Source organism: Pongo abelii, chromosome 9, assembly GCF_028885655.2.
Source record: "Pongo abelii isolate AG06213 chromosome 9, NHGRI_mPonAbe1-v2.0_pri, whole genome shotgun sequence".
Classification (NCBI taxonomy): Eukaryota; Metazoa; Chordata; class Mammalia; order Primates; family Hominidae; genus Pongo; species Pongo abelii.
In genome coordinates, this window is record NC_071994.2 from 7,264,190 (window position 1) to 7,289,467 (window position 25,278).

General features: G+C 57.1%; 2 protein-coding genes across 12 annotated transcripts in view; one reads left to right on the forward strand and one right to left on the reverse strand.

Annotated features, from left to right (window-relative positions):
- RAD9A (RAD9 checkpoint clamp component A) overlaps positions 1-25,278 on the reverse strand; it is an 82,186-nt gene that overhangs the window by 10,079 nt on the left and 46,829 nt on the right. Inside the window, exon 1 of one of the 7 annotated variants that reach the window (XM_054525545.2) lies at positions 639-1,237. The exons of the other annotated variants lie outside the window; for them this stretch is intronic. The gene's annotated coding sequence lies outside the window, so the exon portion shown is untranslated. Of the gene's footprint in view, positions 1-638; positions 1,238-25,278 lie in introns of those variants that run through there. 7 annotated transcript variants of the gene reach the window in all.
- CLCF1 (cardiotrophin like cytokine factor 1) lies at positions 14,269-24,423 on the forward strand. Of its 5 annotated transcripts, none has more exons than XM_063728057.1 (3): positions 14,269-14,771; positions 19,062-21,148; positions 22,961-24,423. In XM_063728057.1, exons 2-3 carry the CDS (start codon positions 20,765-20,767, stop codon positions 23,453-23,455), a joined length of 879 nt encoding a protein of 292 aa, XP_063584127.1. In that variant the 5' UTR covers positions 14,269-14,771; positions 19,062-20,764; the 3' UTR covers positions 23,456-24,423. The 5 variants fall into 5 exon arrangements, with proteins under 5 accessions (XP_063584127.1, XP_024111275.1, XP_024111274.1 ...); XM_024255507.3 differs by having other exon boundaries at positions 14,270-14,771; positions 20,982-21,148; XM_024255506.3 differs by lacking the exon at positions 14,269-14,771 and adding an exon at positions 15,295-15,438 and having other exon boundaries at positions 20,982-21,148.

A 25,278-nucleotide genomic window follows, 5' to 3' on the forward strand; every position in this document is an offset into this window, starting at 1 on the left:
GGTGGAGATTGCCGTGAGCTGAGATAGCGCCACTGCACTGCAGCCTGGGTAAGAGAGCCAGACCCTTTCTCAAAAAAAAAAAAAAAAAAATAGGCCGAGCGCGATGGCTCACGCCTGTAATCCCAACACTTTGGGAGGCCGGGGCAGGTGAATCACCTGAGGCCAGGAGTTAAGACCAGCCTGGCCGACAAGCCAGGCATGGTGACACGTGCCTGTAATCCCAGCTACTCAGGAGGCTGAGGCAGGAGAATCGCTAGAACCTGGGAGGTGGAGGTTGCAGTGTGCCAAGATCGCGCCACTGCACTCCAGCCTGGGCGACAGAGTGAGATTCCGTCTCAAAAAATGAATGAATGAATGAATGAATAAATATAAACCATTCCTGTTGACAAAGGGCATGGAAAAATAAGCAAACAAACAAAGAAATAAATCAATGTGAGCCAAATGCAGCTGAGATGTCTCTAAGTCACTCTTAGCACAGTGCTGAGAGAAACATCCAACTTCCAGCCCTCCACCCACAGTTCCATCTGTCCCTGCTTGACAGCTGACCCCATGCTCTCAGCCTCCTCCTGCGCTCTGGACCCCTCCCCCACCACGTGTAAACCAGGACAGCCTTCCCACCTCTGCCTCCTACTCATTACCTGAGCAGCCGCCTGGAATAAGGGTAGATGCCGAAGCTCCATGAAGGCAAGGGAGCGGGAGGCTGTGAATCTTCACACAGTCCTGTTTCTGCCCCCTGACACCTATGGGGTTATGGGGTCCTATGGCCTTGAGGACCCTAGGCAGAAGAGAAGGGACACATACGCTTTTTTTCATACGTTTCATATCTGTCTTCTCCACTAGTGTGTCCACCTCACAAGGGCAGGAACCATGTCTGCCCTTTATATCAGCCAAGGGCAAGTGTGAGCCACTGCCCCCAGCTGACATACACTATTTCGACTCGTATTATTTTTCAGTCACCCTCCCATCCCCTTGCCAAAAGTCAGAACTCGTTGGAACTTTCTGAAGGGCTTAGAACAGCAAGAAGCCTAGAGCGGGAAGTCAGTAGCTGTGGTAGGATATGTCCCTGCCCCGCTGTGTGATTTATGCAAATCCCTCCCTGTCTCGGCTGCTTCTTCATCTGTATGATGTGATGGTGGGGGCTGGGGAGAGTAGGAGGTACTCACTGAGGTCCCTTCCAACCTTAACATGCTGTGATCCCGAAGGGGCGCCGAGGCTCCCCTATGCCCCTCATCCACCCCAGCTTGGGGGAGAAGCTGTCCTGCCTCCCCCCACCCTCTGGCCCATGGGCTGTGGGGCTGGAAGGTAGCTTTCCAATCTGAGCCAAGGATCCCTTCCAGGCCTGCATTTGGCATATCCAGTAACCCACTTCAGGTGCAGAAAGTGGGGCACACAGGGGGATAAGGAGCTGGGAGTGACCAGGAACACTGTGTGTGGGTGAGAGATAGGTATGGGAAACCCAAGAGGACCTGGGGTCTGTGCTGAAAGTGAAGGACCTGGATGCAGCTTCAGCCCTACTCAGATGGCATCAGGCCCTTGTCTGAGCCTCAGGTTTTTCCTGAATAAAATGAAGGCCATTCAATGAGATGCTCTCTCAGGAGCTTTTTTTTTTTGAGACAGGGCCTTATTCTGTCACCTGGGCTGGAGTGCAGTGGCATGATCCTGGCCCACTGCAGCCTCAACCTCCTGGGCTCAATGATCCTCCTACCTCAGCCTCCCGAGTAGCTGGGACTACAGGTGCATGCCACCGCGCCCAGCTAATTTTTTAGCCAGGATTCTTTCAAACACCAAATTTTCAGCTGGGCATGCTGGCTCATACCTGTAATCTCAGCATTTTGAGAGGCTGAGGGAGGATTGCTTGAACCCAGGAGTTAGAGATGAGCCTGGGCAACATAGTGAGACCCTGTCTATATAATGAAGAAAATAAAAAAAATTCAAAAACACCAAGTTTTTGGTCTTTGGCATACCCCCATTCGTGGTGGCCTCATGTAAGCAGGTGGGCATGTAAGTATGTGTGAATGTGTTGGGGGGCAGATATGGAATGGAAGCTTGAGACCCTGGTGCTCACTCATTCATTCATTCCACATATATTCATTCAACATATCCTGGATGCACTTTTTTAACTATAGGAAAGAAAGCACAGGACAAAAATCCTGGCCGGATGCGGTGGCTCACACCTGTAATCCCAGCACTTTTGGGAGGCCAGTGTGGGCAGATCGCTTGAGTCCAGGAGTTCGAGACCAGCCTAGGCAACATGGTTTCTACCAAAAATACAAAAATTAGCCAGGCATGGTGGCACATGCCTATAGTCCCAGCTGTTCAGGAGGCTGAGGTGGGAGGATCCCTTGAACCTGGGAGGCAGAGGCTGCAGTGAGCTGTGATCGTACCACTGCACTCCAGCCTGGGCGACAGAGTGAAACCCTATAGTACGCAAGAACATGGTGGGTGTTATGAAAAAAAAGAAAACCCAGAGAGGGAGAGAGGAGTGCCGGGGGAGAAGGGCTTCGATTCTAACTAGCACAGCCAGGTTGGCCTCACTGAGAAGTCGCCATTTGAGCAAAGACCTGCAGGAGGCAAGGGAGTGGACAGTGCAGATGTCTGGGAAGGAGCGCTGTGGTAGAGGGAATGGCCAGTGCCAAGTCTCTGAGCAGAAGTGTGGGTGGTTGGTACCTTCTGCAGAGTCCAGTCTCCTGAGCTGGGGAGGGCGGGGGTCTAGTAGGGGAAGACTGAGATTAGCCAAAGAAACATCAAGGTAAATATGAAATTACGCCTCTGAGAAGGATCAGGAATGATGACGACATGGGCTCTGCGAGTATGTCCCTGGGAAGACCTGCTCAGGGGCACGAGGGAGAGCTTCCTGGAGGAAGAAACAGTCTGAGAGGGGTGAGGTTAGAGCACGGGTTGGCTAGGAAAGCACAGTTGCCGAGAAGCCATTGCTGGGGCTCATTTGCCAGGCGCTGCTCAGTCCCACCATGGGATGCCCCGGGCAGCCCTCCTTACAGACACAGGAGCACAGACAGGATTACTCATGGCTGGCGTTTTTCCAGATCGGGGTAACTAAAAGTCAGAAGGGGCAGAGGAGTAGAGGAGTTTAGGGTTTGGGAGTTTATTCTGGCTTGTCTTCATCTCATCATACACACACAGGGACTGGCATTTGTATGGTTACTGTGGGGTAACCAGGCAGGCAAGGCAGCTCTGAGCTGGCGGGGCACCTGCCCTGCTTGTAATGAGTTTGTGGCATTCCAAGTGCTGCCAGCCCCCCAGCCAAGCTCTGCCCCTGCCTTTCTTGTTCCCTGGCATTTCTCCCAGAAATCAGAATGATGTTTGGCACACAGCAGTGGTGTAATAAGTCTGTGCTGAATGACTGAAGAGTACGGCATTCAGAGAGGTTTCGGGACTTGAACCCACGATTGTCTGTTGAGGTTGAGAATGCAGTTGTGGATGCCAGCCCATGTAGGTCTGAATCCAGCCTAGCCGCATTCTCCATCACTTAACAAGTTGTGCAAAAATGGACAAGTTGCTTATGTTCTCCAAGCCTGTTTCCACCTCAAAGGGCTGTTGTGAGGAGTAACTTAATGTTTACGCAGCTCTTAGAATGTGCTGTTAGCACTGCTGTGACTACGATTGCTGCGTCCTGCCCCTCCAGCTCCAGTCATCCTCACAGTATCCTTGGGCCGGGACTGGAAACAAAACAAACCACCAGCTTGGACAAAGCCAGGGTGAATCCACACAAGGAGCCCAGGAGGAAAGTCTTGAAAGGAAACATTACAGAGAAAAGTCCTGCTGTCCAGAAACTGGAAAATATTCCGAAGACTCTTGGCCAGGCGCGGTGGCTCACACCTGTAATCCCAGCACTTTGGGAGGCCGAGGCAGGCAGATTGCTTGAGGTCAGGACTTGAAGACCAGCCTGGCCAACATGGTGAAACCCCATCTCTACTAAAAAAAAATACAAAAATTAGCCGGGCGTGGTGGCATACACCTGTGATTCCAGCTACTCAGGAGGCTGAGGTAGGAGAATCACTTTTTTTTTTTTTTGAGACAGAGTCTCGCTCTGTCGCCCAGGCTGGAGTGCAGTGGCACGATATCGGCTCACTGCAAGCTCCGCCTCCCAGGTTCATGCCATTCTCTTGCCTCAGCCTCCTGAGTAGCTGGGACTACAGGCGCCTGCCACCACGCCCAGCTAATTTTTTGTATTTTTAGTAGAGACAGGGTTTCACTGTGTTAGCCAGGATGGTCTCGATCTCCTAACCTCATTATCTGCCCGCCTCGGCCTCCCAAAGTGCTGGGATTACAGGCATGAGCCACCACGCCCAGCCAGGAGCATCACTTTAACCCGGGAGTTGGAGGCTGCAGTGAGCCGAGATCCCTCCACTGCACTCCAGCCTGGGCAACAGCGCAAGATTCCATCTCAAAAAAAAAAAAAAATGAAGACTCTTGGTTAAGGTCAGAAGAGTCAGCCCATGGGGAAGAGGCTCCGGAGAGAGGCTGCTGCTGCTGCTGCCTCCAGTGGCACCACGTGCTGCCCCATGATTCTGGGCCCTCCGTGTCCTGTGCCTCAAGAGGAGAATGTGAGCCCTTGCCTTCCTCCCAAGCTGCTGGAGCCTGGCATGAGATAATGGATGTGCCCACACTGCCAGGCACTGTGCGCAGATGAGGGACCAGGTCTTTTGAGTCTGCAGGGCTGGAGGTGGAGGGGAGATGGGATGAATTTTTTTTTTTCTTTTGAGACAGAGTCTCACTCTGTCGCCCAGGCTGGAGTGCAGTGGCACGATCTCGGCTCACTGCAAGCTCCACCTCCCGGGTTCACGCCATTCTCCTGCCTCAGCCTCCCGAGTAGCTGGGACTACAGGCACCCACCACCACGCCCGGCTAATTTTTTGTATTTTTAGTAGAGATGGGGTTTCACTGTGTTAGCTAGGATGGTCTCGATCTCCTGACCTCATGATCCACCTGCCTCGGCCTCCCAAAGTGCTGGGATTACAGGCGTGAGCCACCGCGCCCAGCCGGGATGAATTTTTTTAAACACACAGTGAGGATGGGAAGGGAGAAGTTCAGGCTTGTTCACCAAAACCTGGCACCCTGGAATTACAGGCCCCCTTGGAGCGCAAGTGAGGTAAGTTTAGGACAAATCAAAGGCAGCGTGCTTCACCCAGCAGGGGAGGACGCTGATGGAACTCATTACCCCAAGATGTCGTCTCAGCTGGAAATAGAAACAGCTTCATAAAAGATTTAGATACATCCACGGATGATGGCTCCATTCATGGGTTAGAAGGGGAAGGAGGCTGTTTGAGGCCCGTCCCCCAGGGCAGGCATCAGGGAGGTGGCCTGGTCTCCCTAGGACCCCCTCTTTGCACTCCTGTTAGAGGCAGGCTTCTGGCAACATGGACCCCAAGAGGCAACGTGGAGTCTCGTAAGTTAGAGCCTGGCCTGTGTCCCTGGCCTTTTCCTCAACCTCCCCAATACTCAGCATCCACTGTTTGGGAGAGATAAGGTGCCACCAGCTTCAGGGAAAGCATCCCGGCTGGGCTGTCCCCTAAGAGACCAGCAGAGGGAGACAGACACCGTGTCCAGTCCCAGCTTCGGGAACAGAGAACTTGCTGATCCGCCTTGGGCAGGCCTCCGTGGGGGCAGTTTTGTGCTCAGGTTGTGCCGGGTGGGACAGAAGGGGACAGAGAGGGCATCCTCCCAGGCTGAGACAGGCTTATTACTGGGGAGATGGGGGCAAGGAGGAGATTTTTGGGAACTAGGGGCAGGGTGAGGAGGAGGCTACTAATTAAGAGCCGGGTGGCTCCAGAGCCAGGCTGCCTGCCTGTGTAACTTGGAAAAGTTATATAACTCTGTGCCTCAGTTTACCCATGGTAAAATGGCAACTACAACAGCACTGGCCTCAGAAGGGCCATGTGACATTGCGTGCCGTATTCAAATGCTTCACTGCAGTGCCAGAGAACTGGGAAGAGCGCAGTAAATGGGAGCGAAAGCCTACACCGTGGGGAAATCCAAGGTCTCTCCCGTCTCCTTAGAGCTCCTTAGAGCTCTGGAGCTTGCAAAGCCCTTTTACTTTATTATCTCATCTGGGCCTCACCGAACCCTGGAGGTTCGGTGAGGCTAAGAGGCTCACTTTTTTTTTTTTTTTGGAGACGGGGTCTCACTCTGTCACCCAGGCTGGAGTGCAGTGGCTCAATAGCTCACTGCAGCCTTGAACTCCTGGGCTCAAGCAATCCTCTCACCTCAGCCTCCCAAGTAGATAGGACTACAGGTGTGTGCCACCATGTCTGGCTAATTTTTTGGGGAAGTAGGGGGGATCTTGCTATGTTGCCCAGTCAGGTCACTTATAAGTGGTAGATCTGGGCTTTCTGATGCTAAAGAATCCAGGGATCTTTCTCAAGTTCCCTGCTGAGCTGGAGGCTGGAGGAGGCCTGCTCCAGGTGCCCTTGTCTGCACTGAGCCTCCTGGCAGGCCGCCCATATCTCTAGTTGGTATTGAAGTTATCTTGCCCTCTGTCCCACCAGCTCCTGAGTCCCTGGCAGGCAGGCTGTGTTTCCCTGTAGGTCCACACTGTTCAGCAAGGCATATATAGCAGGGGCTTCCAAAAGCTTTTGGGAGGTGACGGGATTTCATGGGTCTGAATGCCAGCTCCTCCCCAGCTCCTGTCCTGGTTCCAGGCCAGGTGTGGTCCCCCACTTTTTGCCACTCAAATTCTCCCTGCCGCATCACCAAAATCTCCCTTAACGTCTCCCTCTTCTGACCTCTCCTTTCTCTACATCATAGCCCTTTGTATATCTCCTTAAGTTCCTGTTTCATTTTGAAATTTTGCAACAGCCAAAGGCTGAAACGGAAATATGTACAGAGTGCTCTGTTAAGGACCACAAGGTGGGCCTCAGAAAGATGGCTGTGGGTGCTAGAAAGCGGGTGAGCTCAAATTAGCCAGGCATGATGATGGGTGCCTGCCTCCCAGCTACTCGGGAGGCTGAGGCGGGAGAATAGCTTGAACCCGGGAGGGGGAGGTTACATTGAGCCAAGATCACGCCACTGGACTCCAGCCTGGGTGACAGAGAGAGACTCTGTCTCAAAAAAAAAAAAAAAAAAAGAAAGTGGTTGAGCTCTTCATAGACCTAAACCACCCATGTCTTCTAGACAACCTGAAAGCCTAGCACGGGGCTGGGTCATGACTGGTTGGTTTCTCTCATGCCTTCAGAGCTGACTGTGCCCTGAGACTCCATCCTTCCCACCTCCAGCCCTCTTCAACCCACTGAAGTCCTACAAGAATCTCTCGGGGACAAAAGAGGAGAGAGATGAGACGGGTCCTTAGAGAGCACTTGTAACACGAAGTGGAGAGCAGCAAGGGCCCTGGAGAGTGAAGTCTGGGGAGCAGAGCTGGGGTGATCGTGACAGGCTTCAGGAAGAAGGCAGAAGAACAAAGGGTCTAGATGAGTAGCCATGGGGAGCTCGCCAGGGGCAGCTGCATTTTGGGTAGAGAGGACACCATTAGCAAAGACAGAGGGATACAGTATGAGGGGTAGGTAACAAGATTCTTTAACATTATTGGCTAGGCGAGGTGGCTCACGCCTGTAATCCCAGCACTTTGGGAGGCTGAAGCAGGCAGATTGCTTGAGATCAGGAGTTCGAGACCAGCTTGAGCTACATGGCAAAACCCTGTTTCTACGAAGAAATACAAAAAAATTGGCCGGGAGTGGTGGCTCATGCCTGTAATCCCAGCACTTTGGGAGGCCAAGGCGGGCAGATCACCTTAGGTCAGGAGTTCGAGACCAGCCTGGCCAGCATGATGAAACCCCGTCTCTATCATTAGCAGGTGCCTGTAATCCCAGCTATTCAGGAAGGTGAGGCAGGAGAATCGCTTGAACCTGGGAGGTGAAGGTTGCAGTGAGCCGAGATCGCACCATTGCACTCCAGCCTGGTCAACAGAGCAAACTCTGTCTCAAAAAAAAAAAAAAAAAAAAAGAAAGAAAAAAAAAAGAAATACAAAAAATTAGCCAGGCATGGTGACATCCATCTGTAGCTACTCAGGAGGCTGAGGTGGGAGGATCGCTTCAGCCTGGGAAGTCGAGGCTGCAGTGAGCCATGATTATGCCACTGCACTCCAGCCTGGACTCTGTCTCAAAAATAAATAAATAAATAAATAAATAAAACATCATTGATTGCTTCTAAGTGCCAGCAATTTGACTTATATTCACTCAGTTGTCCCTCATTCAATTTTACATGGAGAAAACAGAGGTGTGGGGGGTTAGAGACTTGGTGGGGGTCACACAGCTGGTGGAGGCAGAGCAGGCACTCTCCCAGTGGTGCTGGAATGGCAGGCCCATGAGATGGGACTTCCCATCACTGGGATGGCCCCAGGGAAGGCGGTGTCCATCCTTTGACCCCGGGGACCCCTAGAGCGGGAGCCCAGACAGTCTGGAGAAAGCTGGGAGAAGCCTGACGGAGGGGAGGACAGCGGGGTAGGAGGGGAGGAGAGCTCGGGAGGAGCCGGCATGACTCAGCAGGGCAGGATAAAGATCTTCCAGCCCAGGGAGAGGCAACCCCACTCCTCTGCCAGGGGAGACGGAGTCACAGAGCCCGCGGCATGGGCTGGCCAGGGCAATGGAACATCCTGAGAGAATGGCGGGGAAAGCTCCTGGCGGGCGAGGGAGGAGTGGGGCACCTGGGGGCATCCCTTCTGCCCTGCCCTCCACACACCCATCACCCAGACACCCTGGCAGATCAGGAGGCAGCGCCCAGCTAGGGCAGGAGAGGGACAGGCAGAAGGCCCTGTTCCTCTCAGCTTCTCTCTGGCTTCCCCGGGAAGCAGGGGGTGTTGGGGGGAGTCCTTTGGGAAGCCTGAGCTGGGTCAGGTGTGGGTGGGGACCCAGGGCAGGGTAGGGCCATCGCTGAGGTCAGAAGAGGCCCTCTGCCTCCGGGTTTCCGCTGACATCACAGCCAGCTTAGGGTGAGGCAGGGCCCTCTGGGCTCCTGCCTACTGGAGGGCAAGGGAAAGTGTGTGCATACACACACACACACACACACACACACACACACACACACCCTGCCTTTCCTTCCCCCTCCTGCCCTCGGGGGCCCCAGTGGTGCCTGCACATGCACACTGGAGGGTGTGCACACGAGGCAGTGGAAAGGAGGGCCTCCTCCTGGGGACGCCGAATCCCAGGGGATGTCCTGGGTGGGACCTCTGAACCTGCCTAGGGCTGACTTTGCCCTCAGGCAGCAAAGGGAAGCCCTTGCTCTTGTTCTGCTGGTGGGGTGGTTGTCATCTGACTCCCAGTTTAATGCTCATTCCAAGAGTCCCAACTCCCTGCTAATGGAACCCAGAATTCTAGCTGAGCCCTCTAGTGTGGGAAGGCGACGTGAGGCACCTGGCCCATCCGCACATTGCCGGTTCACGTAAGGGGTCGGTGGTGGGCAGGAAACCCAGGTCTCCCTGTGCTCCAGGCCAGGACTCTCCAGGCACTGGAGGACTCTCTTTATGCCCCAAGCAACATCTGAGTGACCTGAAGAGACCAGCTGTGCCAGGCTAGATGCCTCATAGCCAGGGGCACTCAACCAAGTCCTGCTGTTGCTGAAGTTCCCAGCGCCCGGACTCCTCTTTCCAAGATGAGCCTCTGGCCCCCTTCCCCGGGCTGGCACCTGCATGGTGGAGTTAAAAGAGCATGTTGCTGAAGTTGGACAGCACTGGGTTCCAGTCCTGGTTCTACCACTGCCAGGCTTGTGTGACCTCAGACAAGTGACTCTGTCTTATGAAGCCTCAGGTTCCTCATGTATAAGTAGGGAAATGATAGCTCCCGTCTCGGAGTTACTGTAAAGATGAAATAAACTAGGCCGTGCACGGTGGCTCACGCCTGTAATCCCAGCACTTTGGGAGGCTGAGGTGGGCGGATCATGAGGTCAGGAGATTGAGACCATCCTGGCGAACACAGTGAAACCCCGTCTCTACTAAAAAAAAAAAAAAAAAAAAAAAAAAAAAAGAAATTAGCTGGGCGTGGTGGCGGGCACCTGTAATTCCAGCTACTAGGGAGGCTGAGGCAGGAGAATGGCGTGAACCCGGGAGGCGGAGCTTGCAGTGAGCCGAGATCGTGCCATTGCACTCCAGCCTGGGCAACACAGCGAGACTCCGTCTCAAAAAAAAAAAAAAAAAAAAAAGATGAAATAAAATAGCCCACAAAAGCCTTAGCACTGTGCCTGATGTGGGGAACAGCTGCGTGCGCGTAAACTATTGTTAGTATTTCAGCAAAGTAAATGTCAGTGAGAAATACCAGCATCACAGCAGGCTGGAGGAGTGGCTGTAGCAGGCATCTGCCTCTCCTCCCAACACACAGGTCAGCCTCCGCCCCTCCACCCCACCCGCTAGGGCTCCTCTCTGTGTCCCCAGCACCAAAATTTAGGGAATGTTTGGTGAACAAATGAATGAGTGAGTGAGTGTCCCTACTCACCTCTGTGGGTTTCTCCAACACACCTGTCAGGAGGGGGCCAGCTAGAGGCTCCCCTAGTTCAGGAACCCGGACACTCCCTGGGCCAGAGTCCCATCGGTGCTAATTGTGCAGCTGTGTGAGACATGGTGTTTTGGGGGCCTGGAGAGCCTTCCTTGGGGATATCACCATGTGGGGAGGAAGGGTGGGACACTAGCCGGTCCCTGAGCCAACACTGACTCACCTTCCCCCCTTGGAGGGCAGCTCAGTCATCACCTGGTGCCAGCTCTGGCCCCCAGCCAGCCACACTTCTTGAGGGCCTGACCTGCCACCCCCCTGTGGATGGTGAAGCCTGGAATCTAAAAGGCCAGAGAAGGCAGCAAGCCAGTGGCCCCTCGTCAGCTCACAGACTACTCCCATCATCCCATGGAGAGGAGGGCAGAGGTGGTCAGACGCCATCACACAGAGAGGGGACAGGCTTGTCCCAAGGTCACACTGGCCAATTGGAATGGAGGTTTCCTGACTCCCAGAGTAGCTCTGTGCCTGCTGCAGGGAACCCTGGGCTGTACCTGGTGCTACCTTGGCACTTTGCCTGTGGTTGCCACTGCTCTTCTAGCTCAATCCATCTACATTTCTACCCCAAAGCTCTACCTCCTCCAGGAAGCTCTCCTCCCACCATCCTCCTTGCCCCTAAATGTACCCACTGCCACCTATGGCTGATGTCAGACAGTTTAATGAGTGTCCCTAGACTGTGGAATTCTTTTCTTTTCTTTTGAGAGAGGGTGTTGCTCTGTTGCCCCAGGCAACAAAGACCATGTGTAGTGGTCATAGCTCACTGCGGCCTCAAACTCCTGGGCTCAAGCAATCCTCCAGCCTCAGCCACCTGATTAGCTGGGACTATAGGCATGCGCCACCACGCCGGGCTAATTTTTAAATTTTTGGTAGAGATGGGATTTCTATGTTGCCCAGGTTGGTCTCAAATTCCTCAAGCAATCCTCCTGCCTGGGCCTCCCAAAGCGCTGGGATTACAGATGTAAGCCCCAACTGTGAAATTCCTAAAGGCAGGGATGGGTTTTCCTTACCCTCTCTCTGTCCTTAACAGGACCTGGCAGAGACTGAGAAAGTGCCTGCACAATGTACCCCTGGAGCAGACAGAGCGCTTCTCTTTCCCATGCTTGTCTGGAGCTGGGGGGACTGGCGTCTCCTCTAAGCTCTGCCCTCCCACCAGCAACCCCAGATTGTTAGCACTGGAAGGGCCCCTAACAAGATTCTCTTTCTGAGAGCCACAGGGGAGCAGGAACTTTCCCAAGGTCCCCCAGCTGGAAATCAGAGGGCAGCCACCTGTCCTGCCCCATCCCACGGAAATCCTGGAGGGGCTACTCCTGCTCCGTCTTTCCTCTCTTCCTTCTTCCCCAAACCCCAGCAGCTACCCCCATTTAGGGACTTGGCAGGATAAAGGCACAGTCTTTATTCCAGCCCCCGACCCAACCCAACTGGCAGCTCCCAGCCTGCTGCCTTTGCCCAGGCATGGCAGAGGGGCACTGGCAGCTTGGAGATGGAGCTGCTTTTCCCTTTGACAGTGTGGAAGGTGGGGGAGGGGAGGGGAGCAGCTTGGCCCCCACTAGGTGAGGGGAGAGGGCAGGGAGGCAAGTCCAGACAAGAGGCAGAGGTAGAACACAACTTTCCCAGCTTGCAGGGTCACTACATTAAGATTCGAAGACAAACTGGGGGCTGGGGGGCTGTGTGTAAAGCCAATTGTCCCTGTACCCGCCTGGCCTGGGTCCCTGTTTCAGAGCTGCAGCCCTCAGTTCCTGCAAACCAGTGCTTTCTGGCTGCCCCAGGTGGATGTCTGCTGGGGATGGCGTTGTCCACTCCCACCTTCTGCTTCAGTGTCTTCCTCTCCCCGCATCCACTGCTTCCCCCTCTTCCTCCCAGCTCCCTCCTCCCCTCTTTCTCACTCCCACCCATTTGCCTCTTTGTGTCTCCTCTTTCCTTCCCAGTCTTGTCCCTTCTCTGGTCTCACCCCTCTTCTCTCGCCCCCGCCCCTTTCTTCAGCGCCCCCTCCCCTCCGCTTCCCCCACACTGGGGCTGCTTTCTCCCTGACTCAGCAAGGTGCTTTATAAGGTGCTGAGGGGCTCAGCCAAATCCAAACCACATTGTGCAGACTCCACAAGGAGCGGCTTCGAGGTGGAGGGAGAGGCTGAAGCGGCTCCCCTTCTCCCTCTCCCCTCCTTCTTGGCCCCCTCCCTCTGAAAGGGTAGCAGCTAGAGGGACCTCCTGGCTGGCCTCTGTGCCATGCACCCATGGGCATCTGCCTTCTTCACCTTGGCATGGGCATCAAGAAATCACTGGGCTCATCCACCAGGAATGTCACTGAAACTCCAGAGTCCTGGCTGGTGGGGGCAGGGAGGAGGTGCGGGGCGGGGGGGGGAGGGGGGGCAGAGGGAGGCCCTGAGCACTTTTCACAAGGGTCCCTCCAGGCAGTTTTCATCAGAGCTGCTACTGAGGTCCCTCAAAGTTCCCTGCCCCCCACCCCAAGCCAGCTCTCCTTTCCCAGCCCTTTTTCTCCTTGTTTAGAAAAAAAAAAAAAAAGGAAGAAAGGAGAGAGAGAGAAAAAAAAAAAACCCAACAACAAAGTCTGTCCCACTCCAGTGAGGTAATTGAAAACAAACTTCTTCCCCACCCCCCCACCCCCCCACCTCAGTGCTCGCGGTACAGAGAAGGGAAGAGCTGCCCCGGGACCCAGCACTGGCCATGATCAGGATGCCTGCCCAGGCCACAGGCTGGAGGCGCTGGGGCTGGACTGGCAGAGTGCCCTCCCTTTCCAGGGGCACCAGGAGGGACTGGGGGACAAATCTCTGATGCCACTCCAGGGAGAGGCATCACCTTGCAGGTCTGGCCCACCACTGGCCTCTCCCACTTTGAAACAATAAATAAACAACAACAAAAGCAACTTATTACCCAGTGATTTAATTGGTGGTGTGGCTATAGGGCACCCAAGCCTTGGGGACCACATGACTCTCCCCCAGGAAAATCATGAAGCAAGGCAGTCCCCAGCCCTCGGTGAGAGCTGCCTCCTCTGAGCGTGTTCTCCCCGGCAGCCCTTGGAGAGGGAGGAGGGGACCCCTCTGGGAGGGTCCAGGCATACCCCCAGGTATCCTGCCCAGCAAATCCCAACCCAGGCCTGCGGGAAGGAGGGGGAGCCCTCACCGCCAAGCCACCCCCACCTCACCACCGGAAAAACCAACAACCCGAAACCCCAAAGGAAGGAGAATGCCAGGCATCTTCACGGGGAAGCATTTCACAAATGGGGACGCTCGGGCGGTCCATCGCCTTGAATCGGAGCATTCCCGCTGAGTCACCCAAGAAGCCTGTGGTGTTGAAACTGGTCCGGTGCCTCGTGCTGATTAATGAATTACAAATCCCCCACCCATGTGCATTCTCCCTGGTCACTGGAGGAAGAATGAAGAACCTTGTGAACTTGAGGGAAAAAGTCCCGCCAAGTGGCCTCTTCTCGCCTCTGGGCCGGGCAGTGGGCCTGCGGTGCCCTCTTCCTCCCCCGCAGGGGGCATTGTGAGCTGGTTAGTCACCTGCCCCAGCCCCAGCGCCTCGCTTAGCTCTAGCTTTTGGAAATGGGACAAGCGGCGGGACAATAGGCAAGGGGGGCGGTCAGCCCAGACAAAGGGCAGCAGGAAAAACACCATCACTTGCTCCCAGGCCAGCTCGCTGGCATTTGTGAGAATGTGTCATTGCATTTACTCAAGGGAGGGGAGGAGGGAAGGTTAGAGATGAGGAGGCAGAGGTAGGGTGGGAGCAGGGACCTCGCACGGGCAGAGGTAGGGTGGGATCAGGGACCCCGCACCGGCCAGGGGGCAGGGGGCAGGGGGCGGTGTCCCCAGGCCAACGCCAGGGGAGAAGCCCACCCGAAGCCGGCGCTGTCCCCCGGCTCCTGGGAGTCCTCAGACGGACTGATGGCCTCCCCGCCCCCTCCCCCAGGAGGCCCAGGGTGGTACCGCCACAGCCTCGCCTCACCTCACCCCCCCTCGGTGCTGTGGGAGGGAGAGGGAGCCCCAGAAGCCCTCCCTTCCCTCCTCCCCCCTCCTACCCCCACCCCGGGGAGGGCCGCTACAATTTGTGGTTACAGCTTTACACGTCAGAAAAAAAAAAAAAAGTTTGCAGAATGTCCCACACCGAAAAAAAAAAAACCCGAAACCGAGCGAAAAAAACCTGCGAGTGGGCCTGGCGGATGGGATTATTAAAGCTTCGCCGGAGCCGCGGCTCGCCCTCCCACTCCGCCAGCCTCCGGGAGAGGAGCCGCACCCGGCCGGCCCGGCCCCAGCCCCATGGACCTCCGAGCAGGTAGGAGCCAGGCGGCCGAGGCCCCGGCCCCCGCCCCGCGGAGCAGCCACGAGATCCGGTTCCCTTCCTGCCCTGACCCCCGGGAGCCCCGCGCCGGGGCCGGGCCAGGGAGCTGGGCTCGGGCCGGGGGAGGCACGGCTGGGCGCCCTCGACAGGGGCCGGGCGGGGACGCGGCATTCCTGGAGTCCGCACGGCGGGGCCAGGAGTTGGCCGGGAGCGGCGGGGAGCCTGGACGATCGCAGACCTGGGGAGGCGGCAACCTGGAGCCCCAGCGAGGCGGGTCGCAGGAGCCGCAGCCCCAGAGCTCCGCGCACAAGTCGGGGCCAGAGAGTCCGAGGCGGGGAGCGAGGCTGCGGGTGGGAGGAGGGGCTGGGAGAGGAAGAGGGAGGGAGGCCGGGGGAGCCCGAGGCCGGGCGGCGGGAGGCGAGGGGAGGCCGACACCTCGGGCTGCGCCGCTCTCCCTCCCCGGCCCGCCGGGAGGGGTAGGAGGGCGGGCGGGCGGGAGGAAGGGCGGGCGGCGGAGAGGAGGGCGGAGGGCAGCGCCGAGCCTGGCTGGGCCGGGCCGGACGGGCCGCGCCGCGCCGCGCCGCGGGACTCGCGGCTTCCTAGCTGCGCGCCGCGCGGCCGGAACCCTCCATGGTGCCCACGGCCGGGGAGCCGGCGGCAGGTAGGAGCGGCGGGCGGCGGCCGCGAGTCCCCCGGGCCACCGTGGCCTGGGAGTGATTATTGTTGGGTGGGGGGCGGGCGCAGCCGGGCCGGACCCGGCAGGAAAAAGTCTGTCACTGGCCAGGGAGCGGCGGGAACAGCCGCTCAGCCCGGGCGGGAGGGGAGTTGACGCGCGGGAAACGGCAGCGCCGTGCAGAGCCCGGAGTCCGGTGCCCCGGACCCCGCCCCCGCCCCCGCCGCCGGGAAGGAGCGACCGGGCGGGAGCGGGAGGGGGCGGGGCCGGGGGCGCCGCGGCCACACAGGGGGAAGGCGCAGCGCCGGGAGGGGTCCCGGAGCCAGAGGTCACCGCCGGCAGGGAGGGCCAGCTGGCAACCGCCGCCGTGCAGCTTCCCGGCCGAGCCCCTCGAAGGAAACCTTCGAAAGAGTCCCCGGGGCTCGCCAGAGGTCCCCTCATGCTTGCTCTCCCCACCCACCTTCCTTTCCACAACTCCGTGCTGGGCTCCTGGAGCCCTCCCCACAGACCCCCCCAATCCCAGAGGACCCCTGTTCCCCCAGCTCCCAGCCTGGTCCTCCCCCCGGGGTGTGAGGGGCTACCAGGAGAGGAGGGGAGACGGGCGGGTGCAGGCTAAGCCTTGGAGAGAGGCTGGGGGTGGGGGGCACTGAGCACACTGCTCTACTGGGTCCTCCTTTTCTGACCCTGACCCAGGGACACCTCTGTGCTTTCACTGCCCCCGACTGACTTCCGCCGCAGCTCGGGAGCACACGTTGCCCCTCACACCGGACAGGACGCGAATACATATTCCCCTAACAGACTAGACGCGCTCCTGGTCAGCTCAGACACCCTCGCTGCCCTGGAGCCACACACTCCACCGGGGAGGAAGCAGAGACAGCAATTGTCACCCGGCAGCCCCAGAAGTGACACTGCTGATGGGTGCAGTGGCTCCCTGTCCCCTTCATTCACAGACTTCATTCACACTCTTGTCCGTCACACTTCTGCACGCCACCCCTGCACGCCACTCCTGCACACCAGCCACTGGCTCACTGACACTTCACATTCCTCCCCACGTCCCACCTCTTGTGCACACCTGGCTCCTGCACTCTCCCCCAGCCCCTCCCGCACCCCTCTTGATAACAATACCCTTTCCAACTCACCCACCACTGCCCTGGACTCCTCCTTCACTGCTCCCCCTGCCTCTGGCTCTCAGTGGGCTGCTGGGCTCCCCCCGGCTCCCCGCTGGCCTTCCTGAGCACACCCAGGGCCCTCTTGTGGCACAATCAGGAACCCTCTCACTCCAGCCAAAGCCCAACTCCTGTCTCGCTTGCTTGGTTACTGACTTCATAAGGCAGTGGGGCTGGCCCACCCTCAGCTTCTTCCCCTGGGCCTCAGTGACCTCTGTCATTTAGGCTGGAGGAGAAGGGCACGAAGGGGGATGCTGGAGAGGAGAGAGGAAGCCCCGGGTGTTTCCTCAGGAGGAATTGAGCATGCATAGTGTGACCTCCTTGTGCAAGACCACAGTCACCAGACGGGTTGGTGGCAAAGCTAGGTCTCCCGATTCCCAGGCCCATGTGTCCCCACCCACCAAGCCACTTCTCAGTGGCCTGGGAGAAAGGGAACCAAGGAAAAGGCAGAAGGGAGAGAAGTAAGAGAGGGGAAGGCAGCAGCCCAGACGGCGGAAGGAAGATGGGTTTCTGTGGGCCTTTGCCTGGGAAGGCAGGTCAGGACACGCCCCTAGGGCAGTTTCCTACCATCACAATACCTGGACCTCACCCACTCCATCCCTAGCCCACTCCTTACCCACTCCACCCGCCTAACCCACTCCATCCCTAGCCCACTCCTTACCCACTCCACCCGCCTAACCCACTCCATCCCTAGCCCACTCCTTACCCACTCCACCCGCCTAACCCACTCCATCCCTAGCCCACTCCTTACCCACTCCACCCGCCTAACCCACTCCATCCCTAGCCCACTCCTTACCCACTCCACCCGCCTAACCCACTCCATCCCTAGCCCACTCCTTACCCACTCCACCCGCCTAACCCACTCCATCCCTAGCCCACTCCTTACCCACTCCACCCGCCTAACCCACTCCATCCCTCAATTCCCCTCAACAGACCCCTCCAACCGCAGCCAGCGCTGGTCCTGGTCTGGCCTTTCCTCCTGGCTCCCATATTCAGCCCAGCCTGAGGCCACCATGCCCCACCTCTAGAGCTCTGCAGTGCCTCCCCGGCTGCAACATTTAGGGCTTACAGTTCTTAGCGTAGCTCTTATAGTCCCAGGTGCAGAGACTCCCGTTGACTTGTCCTACCACCCTAACCACCCTGGCACATGTGCACGGCTGAACCCTCACCCTCACTGGGAAAGGTCAGCCTGGGGGCGTCCAGGCCAGGAACTGAGGGGCAGCTGGCTAAGGTGGCTAAAGACGTGCTCACGGGTGCGCCTGCCTGTGCAGCTGTCTGGGTGGCCAGTCACTTCCTTGGGGGGGGGGGGGCGGGCGGGGAAAGAGAGAGAGAGAGAGAGAGAGAGAGAGAGAGTGTGTGTGTGTGTGTGTGTGTGTGTGTGTGTGTTCATGAGGAGAGCCTTGGTTCCCAGAGCCCAGGGATCTGGATGGAATTAGGGGCTGGCTGGGGGTGGGGGCCAGGATAGGGGGTGGGGGGCTGCTGCAGGAAACGTGAGCTGTACTCGTTAGCTCCTCACGTGCTCAGCCGGATTTATAAACACACAGAGAACACGGGATGTAAACAATCAGTGGGCAGCAGCCAGAGGCAGAGCTGGGGCGGGGGCCGGGCTGGGGGCCAGGACTGGTGGTGAGGGGGAGAGGGGGACCTAGGACACAGCCCCAGTGGCCGGGGTCCACCTGCACAACATGAGCCTGAGGGAGGATGGATGAGGGCTCCAGGAAGCCCACCACGCACTCTCCTCAGGAGGCAGGCGAGCTGTGCTGGGTTCCCGAGCTCACGACTAAACCGCAGGTGTTCACCCCATGCTGCTTTCCCTCCTGCTGCCTGAGACACGGGCACGGCTTTGCCCAGAGTGGAAGCTGTCGTAGCAGGGGCAGAGCCCTGTCCTTCTACCCCCCTTTCTCCTCTCCTAACCTCTTCTCCCTCTGGATTCCTGAGAACCCTTCCCTCTTTCTGGTTCTCTCTGTGGGCCATCGGATCCTTCTGTTCTCCCCTGCCCCTCACCCGCAGCCTGCAATGACACAGTTACCTCAGAACTGAAATATTCCTGGAAACACCGGCCTCGTCTGGTTAATTTCATGAGCCGTTTTTTCTGCCCAGATGACTTAGTTCTTGTCTATCCAAAGGCTTCTCCCCCTGCTGTCCCTGTGTAGGGAGCTGATCTCCCCTAGGGATGTCCCACACAGCTCAGAATGGGAGAGGGTAAGTCCCAAGCTGGGTTCCTGGCTGTACTTCTTGGCCATGACAAAGGCAGAGCCTAGAACTCCGGCCAGCATGTGGGTAAAGAGGGAAGCCTAGCTCCGGCTTCAGTTGGGACCCTCCGTCTCGCCACTAACTTTGAGTGAAGCCAGACTTGATGCTGAAAGCGACCTCAAGGCTGGGAGGGCCGCTGCCCAATTCAGCAGGTCTCCAATCTCCAAAACTAATGCTACTCTGTACCCATAGGATCCTAGAGGTGACTGCCAGATCCCCAGGCTTGGAGTTGTGTTGGGATGTGAGGAACAGGGAGGAGAAAGGAACTGAGTCAGGCAAGAGCTGGGGATAGAAAGGAAGAGTGAGGAAAGCAGCATCCAGGAGGAAGCCACAAGCTCAGAGGGGACAGGAAAGGGTGAGCTGGTCTCCCCAGGGAGCAGTTGAGTGCCTGACCCTACTCTCTGTCCTAAAAAACACACGCGTGTACACACACACACACTCGCCTCAAACCAAGACCCTGTGACTGGTGGTACCCCACCTCCATGCTCCCTCAGTAAAGCCGGCCAGTCACACATCTGAAAGAGTCCAGACTGACCAAGTGCGCCACTGCTGTAGTCCTCACTGACCCCTGTCCTGCATGAGATGTTTTATACAAATGGAGTCTTGCATCCTTCCTAGTTATTAGCCCTCTCCAAAACTCTGCCCCAGCACTGTGATTAGACCTAACCTAGTCTTCATTCTTTCTTGAATCCAAACCCCATCCTAACCATGGGCAAAGCGTTATACCTATCTAAGTTATTTCTACCTACTAAAGCAACCTATGTCGTTATAGAAAAATCTGAGTATAAAATATGAACTATAGGGGTGGTGGAAAGAGAAGGTGGCAGCAAAAAAAGGAAAAAAAAAAGAACTATAGGAAAGAAACCACTCATGACCTCACACCTATTCAAGCTGAAAACCCAAACTAGCCCTGCTCTTCATAACATGACAAGCAGCGCCCCATCTGATAACTAAACCGACCAAGTCACAGCCCTCCAACTCACCCTCTGCCTGCCCAGACCTCACCACATCCCCTGCTGGACTCAAACCTCAACCGCACTAAATCAACCAAATCCCAAGTCTAAACTAATCTGAAACATTTAAAGTAACCCAGTCCTTAAACCTAACCTAGCCCAATGCCAATTATATCTACCCTAGCCAAACCCTAACTGCCTTTGACAGTCCAAAGTGTCCACTGAATCCTCACCTTGGTCCTCACTTAAAATCCCAGAAAAGCATATTTCCCCACTGCCCATGTCCCTCCTTACAGCACCCAACCCTGGCCTCTGGACTCCTGGTATCCTGGGATGTCCAAACTCTGCAGTGCCATCAGCCGACAAGCCCGACTCGTCAAATGCACCTCTCTCCCTTCCTGTCCCCACCCTCGCAGGCTGATGGAAAGGCCTCACTAAAGTCCAACTTTTCCCCACCTAACACCAAGAATGGGGTGAACCTCCACACTGCCACCATTCCCTGAGAGTGAGCACTAAATCTCCTTCAGTCTAACCCCACCCTATGCTTCCCACACTCAGGAATCACATCCTAGAATATACCCAAATCTAAGCCCCATAAGGCAGCCCGACCCTGGTGGTCTAACCCTATACCTTGCTTCCTATGGGCAACTGTGTTCTTGGCGGCCGCCTCTCTCCTGCTTCCTCCCTTAGGGCTGACTGTGCTCAGCCTGCCAGCTCTGTCTCCCACCCTCTGACTCCCCTCAAGCTGCAGTGGGACTGGGAGACTCGCAGGAAGCTAGGGTACAACTGGAACACAGGCAGGTCGACCTGCAGTCCCTAGGCCTGGCCCCGTCCCTCCATGTACACACACTTACATGTTGGCACACACAGAGTGGCACACATGCCAAAGACTCTCTCAGCTGACACACAGATCCATTCTCAAGTATCTACTGATAGACACTCATGCGTGCCAAGTCCTCATCCTCAAACACACACGCCTCTCTTTCTCTCCCCTCTCGCCAGGAGTGTTTCCCCTCCTCCATCCCCTCTGCCTCCCATCTGGTGTCCCACCCTCACCCCCCTCCCAGCCCAAGGTGGGGACAGACACCTGAGGGGCTGCCAGCTGCTTCCCTGTGTGGGCCCGGGCCGTGCTCATGCTTCTCGTCCATCCTGCCCACAGGGGACTCGTGGGGGATGTTAGCGTGCCTGTGCACGGTGCTCTGGCACCTCCCTGCAGTGCCAGCTCTCAATCGCACAGGGGACCCAGGGCCTGGCCTCTCCATCCAGAAAACCTATGACCTCACCCGCTACCTGGAGCACCAACTCCGCAGCTTGGCTGGGACCTATGTGAGTATCCAGCGTAGGAGTCTGGGAGTTGGGGAGGAGTGAGGAGTTGGGGGAAGAGAGTCCTAACCGTGGAGGGTCCTGGTAAATGATGGGGTGAGGAGGGGCTCTTTGGCTCCCACCAGTCCCCCTGTCTGGTCTATCTCCTGCCCTTCCCTCTTAGGTGGCCCCCCCACTTCCCCATCCCTGGCCCCAGGACTAGGCATGTGGGCAGGCCTCGCACCCGCCTTGGCCCATTGCCCCACTGGCTGCCAGCCCAGCCGCCCGCCTCCCCCTGGGGGCCGGGGAAGTCTCCTCTGTTTACACCGTGTTGTGGTGTCTCTTGCGCGGGTGGGGTTGGGTGGGGACGGAGGGGCCCCACCTCCCATGCCTGCGTTCCAGCTCGCCTCTGCCCCCAGATCTGGACCCAGGGGCCTCCCTTCCGTCTGCCTCTCCCATCCTAGCTGGGCCTCCTAGGGGGCTCATGGGGGAAGGGGATTGTAGGGAACCCAGGCAGTAGTGGCAGGGGGTTTAGGGTGTGGATGGAGGTTATGCTGTAAGGATTTGGGGGTGGTCCAGAGGTGTTCAGAGAGCCCAGGAGAGAAGGAAGGAGGGTCGGAGGAGCCGAGGACTATGGGGAACCGGCCCCCTCTTCCCGTGTTCCTCTTCCACATCCCAGACCCTACTCTGGAGCCAGGGAAAGAAAAGGGAGGAGGGTGGCGGGGGAGCTGGCTCCAGCCCCAGGATACACCGAGGAAATTAGTTTGTCTCTGTGCTTGTCAGCGTGTGAACCTCCCCCTGGGCCCTTGCCTATCCCAGGCCTCTCCCCTTGCTTCTCCCTTCTTTCCCAGTTATACATCTCCCTCATCCCTTTCCCTGGGCCCCAGCCACTCCCCCGAGGGTTGGCAAGGGCTCTGCCCTCTTCCCTATACCATGCTGTCTTCCATAGCCTTCCTCCTGTCCTACTCATGAGACTGCCTCCATTTCTTCCTTCTGCAGCCCTGCTCCTATCAGCTGAACCCTTCCTTTGGAGTGTTAGTGAGTACCCGTCTCTCCCCAGCTCCTCAGCTGGTGGGCCCGGGTGTGTCAGCGGCAAATGGGGCTCTGGTGCCAATGGGCCACTCTCATCTCTCCTTGTTCCTTGTGCAGAAAACCTTTGCTTCACTCCACTGCCCTCTCTAGTTCCCGACCCTTTTTCTCTCCTGGCTTTCCCTGCCAAATTTCTCGAAGGAGTGGTCTACACCCTCTGCCTCCACTTCCTCTCCACCCACTCACTTCTTAACCCCCTGCAATCTGGCTTCCAGGCCCCAGCAGTAGTTCTCTCCAAGGTCGTCAGGCACCTCCTTGCCAAGCCCGACAGTGTTTTGAAGGCTCATTCTCCTTGCTGTCTGTTTTGCAGCCACACTGCTGAGCGCTGCTGCCTTCTCGAACTCCTCTTCCTTGGTCTCTGCACTCTCCTGGGCCACCTTCTACCTATCCAGCTCCTCCAGGCTCCTCTTCCTCTCTGTCCTGCCCCCACAGCGGGCACTCTCCCAAGGTTTGCCCACCCAGCCAATCAGCACGTCCTTCCTGAGCGTCTTGTGCGTCTCCTCCTCCTCCTTTTTCTACGCCTCTCCATTGCAGAGCTCATCACCGCCACTGCTTCAACTGTCACCTGCATACAGATGATATCCTTATTGGAGAAACTCAGGGAGGCCATGAACAAAGAAGCCTAGCATGGAGACAGGGCCAGTGTCAGGGGACACAAAAAATAGAAACTTTGGGAGCAGGTATCTCCTCGGTGGTGAGCCAGTGGCTCTGCCCTCCTCCTTCCCCATCACCCTCTCCTTTTCACAGCTGAACTACCTGGGCCCCCCTTTCAACGAGCCTGACTTCAACCCTCCCCGCCTGGGGGCAGAGACTCTGCCCAGGGCCACTGTTGACTTGGAGGTGTGGCGAAGCCTCAATGACAAACTGCGGCTGACCCAGAACTATGAGGCCTACAGCCACCTTCTGTGTTACTTGCGTGGCCTCAACCGTCAGGCTGCCACTGCTGAGCTGCGCCGCAGCCTGGCCCACTTCTGCACCAGCCTCCAGGGCCTGCTGGGCAGCATTGCGGGTGTCATGGCAGCTCTGGGCTACCCACTGCCCCAGCCGCTGCCTGGGACTGAACCCACTTGGACTCCTGGCCCTGCCCACAGTGACTTCCTCCAGAAGATGGACGACTTCTGGCTGCTGAAGGAGCTGCAGACCTGGCTGTGGCGCTCGGCCAAGGACTTCAACCGGCTCAAGAAGAAGATGCAGCCTCCAGCAGCTGCAGTCACCCTGCACCTGGGAGCTCATGGCTTCTGACTTCTGACCTTCTTCTCTTCGCTCCCCCTTCAAACCCTGCTCCCACTTTGGGAGAGCCAGCCCTGTATGCCAACACGCGTTGAGCCAGGAGACAGAAGCTGTGAGCCTCTGGCCTTTTCCTGGACCGGCTGGGCGTGTGATGCGATCAGCCCTGTCTCCTCCCCACCTCCCAAAGGTCTACCAAGCTGGGGAGGAGGTGCAATAGGCCCTGTCCTGTCCTGTTGCTACAGGAAGTCATGCTCGAGGGAGTCTGAAGTGGTTCAAGTTGGTGCAGAGGCTGTCATGGCCTCCTGCTTCTTGCCCACCACTTGGCCAGTGTCTACCCAGCCCCTCAGGTGGCACATCTGGAGGGCAGGGGTTGAGGGGCCACCACCACACATGCCTTTCTGGGGTGAAGCCCTTTGGCTGCCCCACTCTCCTTGGATGGGTGTTGCTCCCTTACCCCCAAATCACTCTATACATCCAATTCAGGAAACAAACATGGTGGCAATTCTACACAAAAAGAGATGAGATTAACAGTGCAGGGGTGGGGTCTGCATTGGAGGTGCCCTATAAACCAGAAGAGAAAATACTGAAAGTACAGGGGCAGGGACAGACCAGACCAGACCCAGGAGTCTCCAAAGCACAGAGTGGCAAAAAAAACCCGAGCTGAGCATCAGGACCTTGCCTCAAATTGTCTTCCAGCATTACGGTACCTCCTCTCTGCCCCCTTTCCCAGGGTATCTGTGGGTTGCCAGGCTGGGGAGGGCAACCATAGCCACACCACAGGATTTCCTGAAAGTTTACATTGCAGTAGCATTTTGGGGTGTGGGGTGGCAGCTCCCCCAGGCCCTGCCCCCCAGCCCCACCCACTCATGACTCTAAGTGTGTTGTATTAATATTTATTTATTTGGAGATGTTATTTATTAGATGATATTTATTGCAGAATTTCTATTCTTGTATTAACAAATAAAATGCTTGCCCCAGAACTTAGTCTCTTTGCCCAGCCTCACCCCTCCTGGTGCTCATCAGACTCTTGCCGCCCCCAGCTCCCACTCCCTGCTTGCCTCTGGTGGAGCTGCACAGAGCTCTGGGAAGAGGCCCTCTTCCTCCCCGCATTGGGGCGATGGGTGCACCTCAGACTTGCCCACTCCTGCTGCCACCACCAACCCCTTGATCCCCCAGTCCTCCCATACAGCTTCTGTCCACCCCAGGTTTCCCTCACCTCACCCCGCCTTTGCTCAGTCTTCCTCACTTTTCTTTTTTTTTTTTTGAGACAGAGTTTCGCCCTGTCGCCCAGGCTGGAGTGCAGTGGCGCGATCTCGGCTCACTGCAAGCTCCGCCTCCAGGGTTCACGCCATTCTCCTGCCTCAGCCTCCTGAGTAGCTGGGACTACAGGTGTCTGCCACCACACCCGGCTAACTTTTTGTATTTGTAGTAGAGATGGGGTTTTACCGTGTTAGCCAGGATAGTCTCGATCTCCTTACCTCGTGATCCGCCCACCTCGGCCTCCCAAAGTGCTGGGATTATAGGCGTGAGCCACCGCGCCCGGCCTTGCTTTTTCTTTGAGAGAGTCTCACTCTGTCATCCAGGCTGGAGTGCAGTGGCGTGATCTTGGCTCACTGCAACCTCTGCCTCCTGGGTTCAAATGATTCTCGTGCTTCAGCCTCTCGAGTAGCTGGGATTACAGGGGTGCACCACCATGCCTGGCTTTTTTTGTATTTTTAGTAGAGACGGGGTTTCACCATGTTGGCCAGGCTGGTCTCAAACCCCTGACCTCAGGTGATCCACCTACCTCAGCCTCCCAAAGTGCTAGGATTACAGGTGTGAGCCACCTCGCCCCG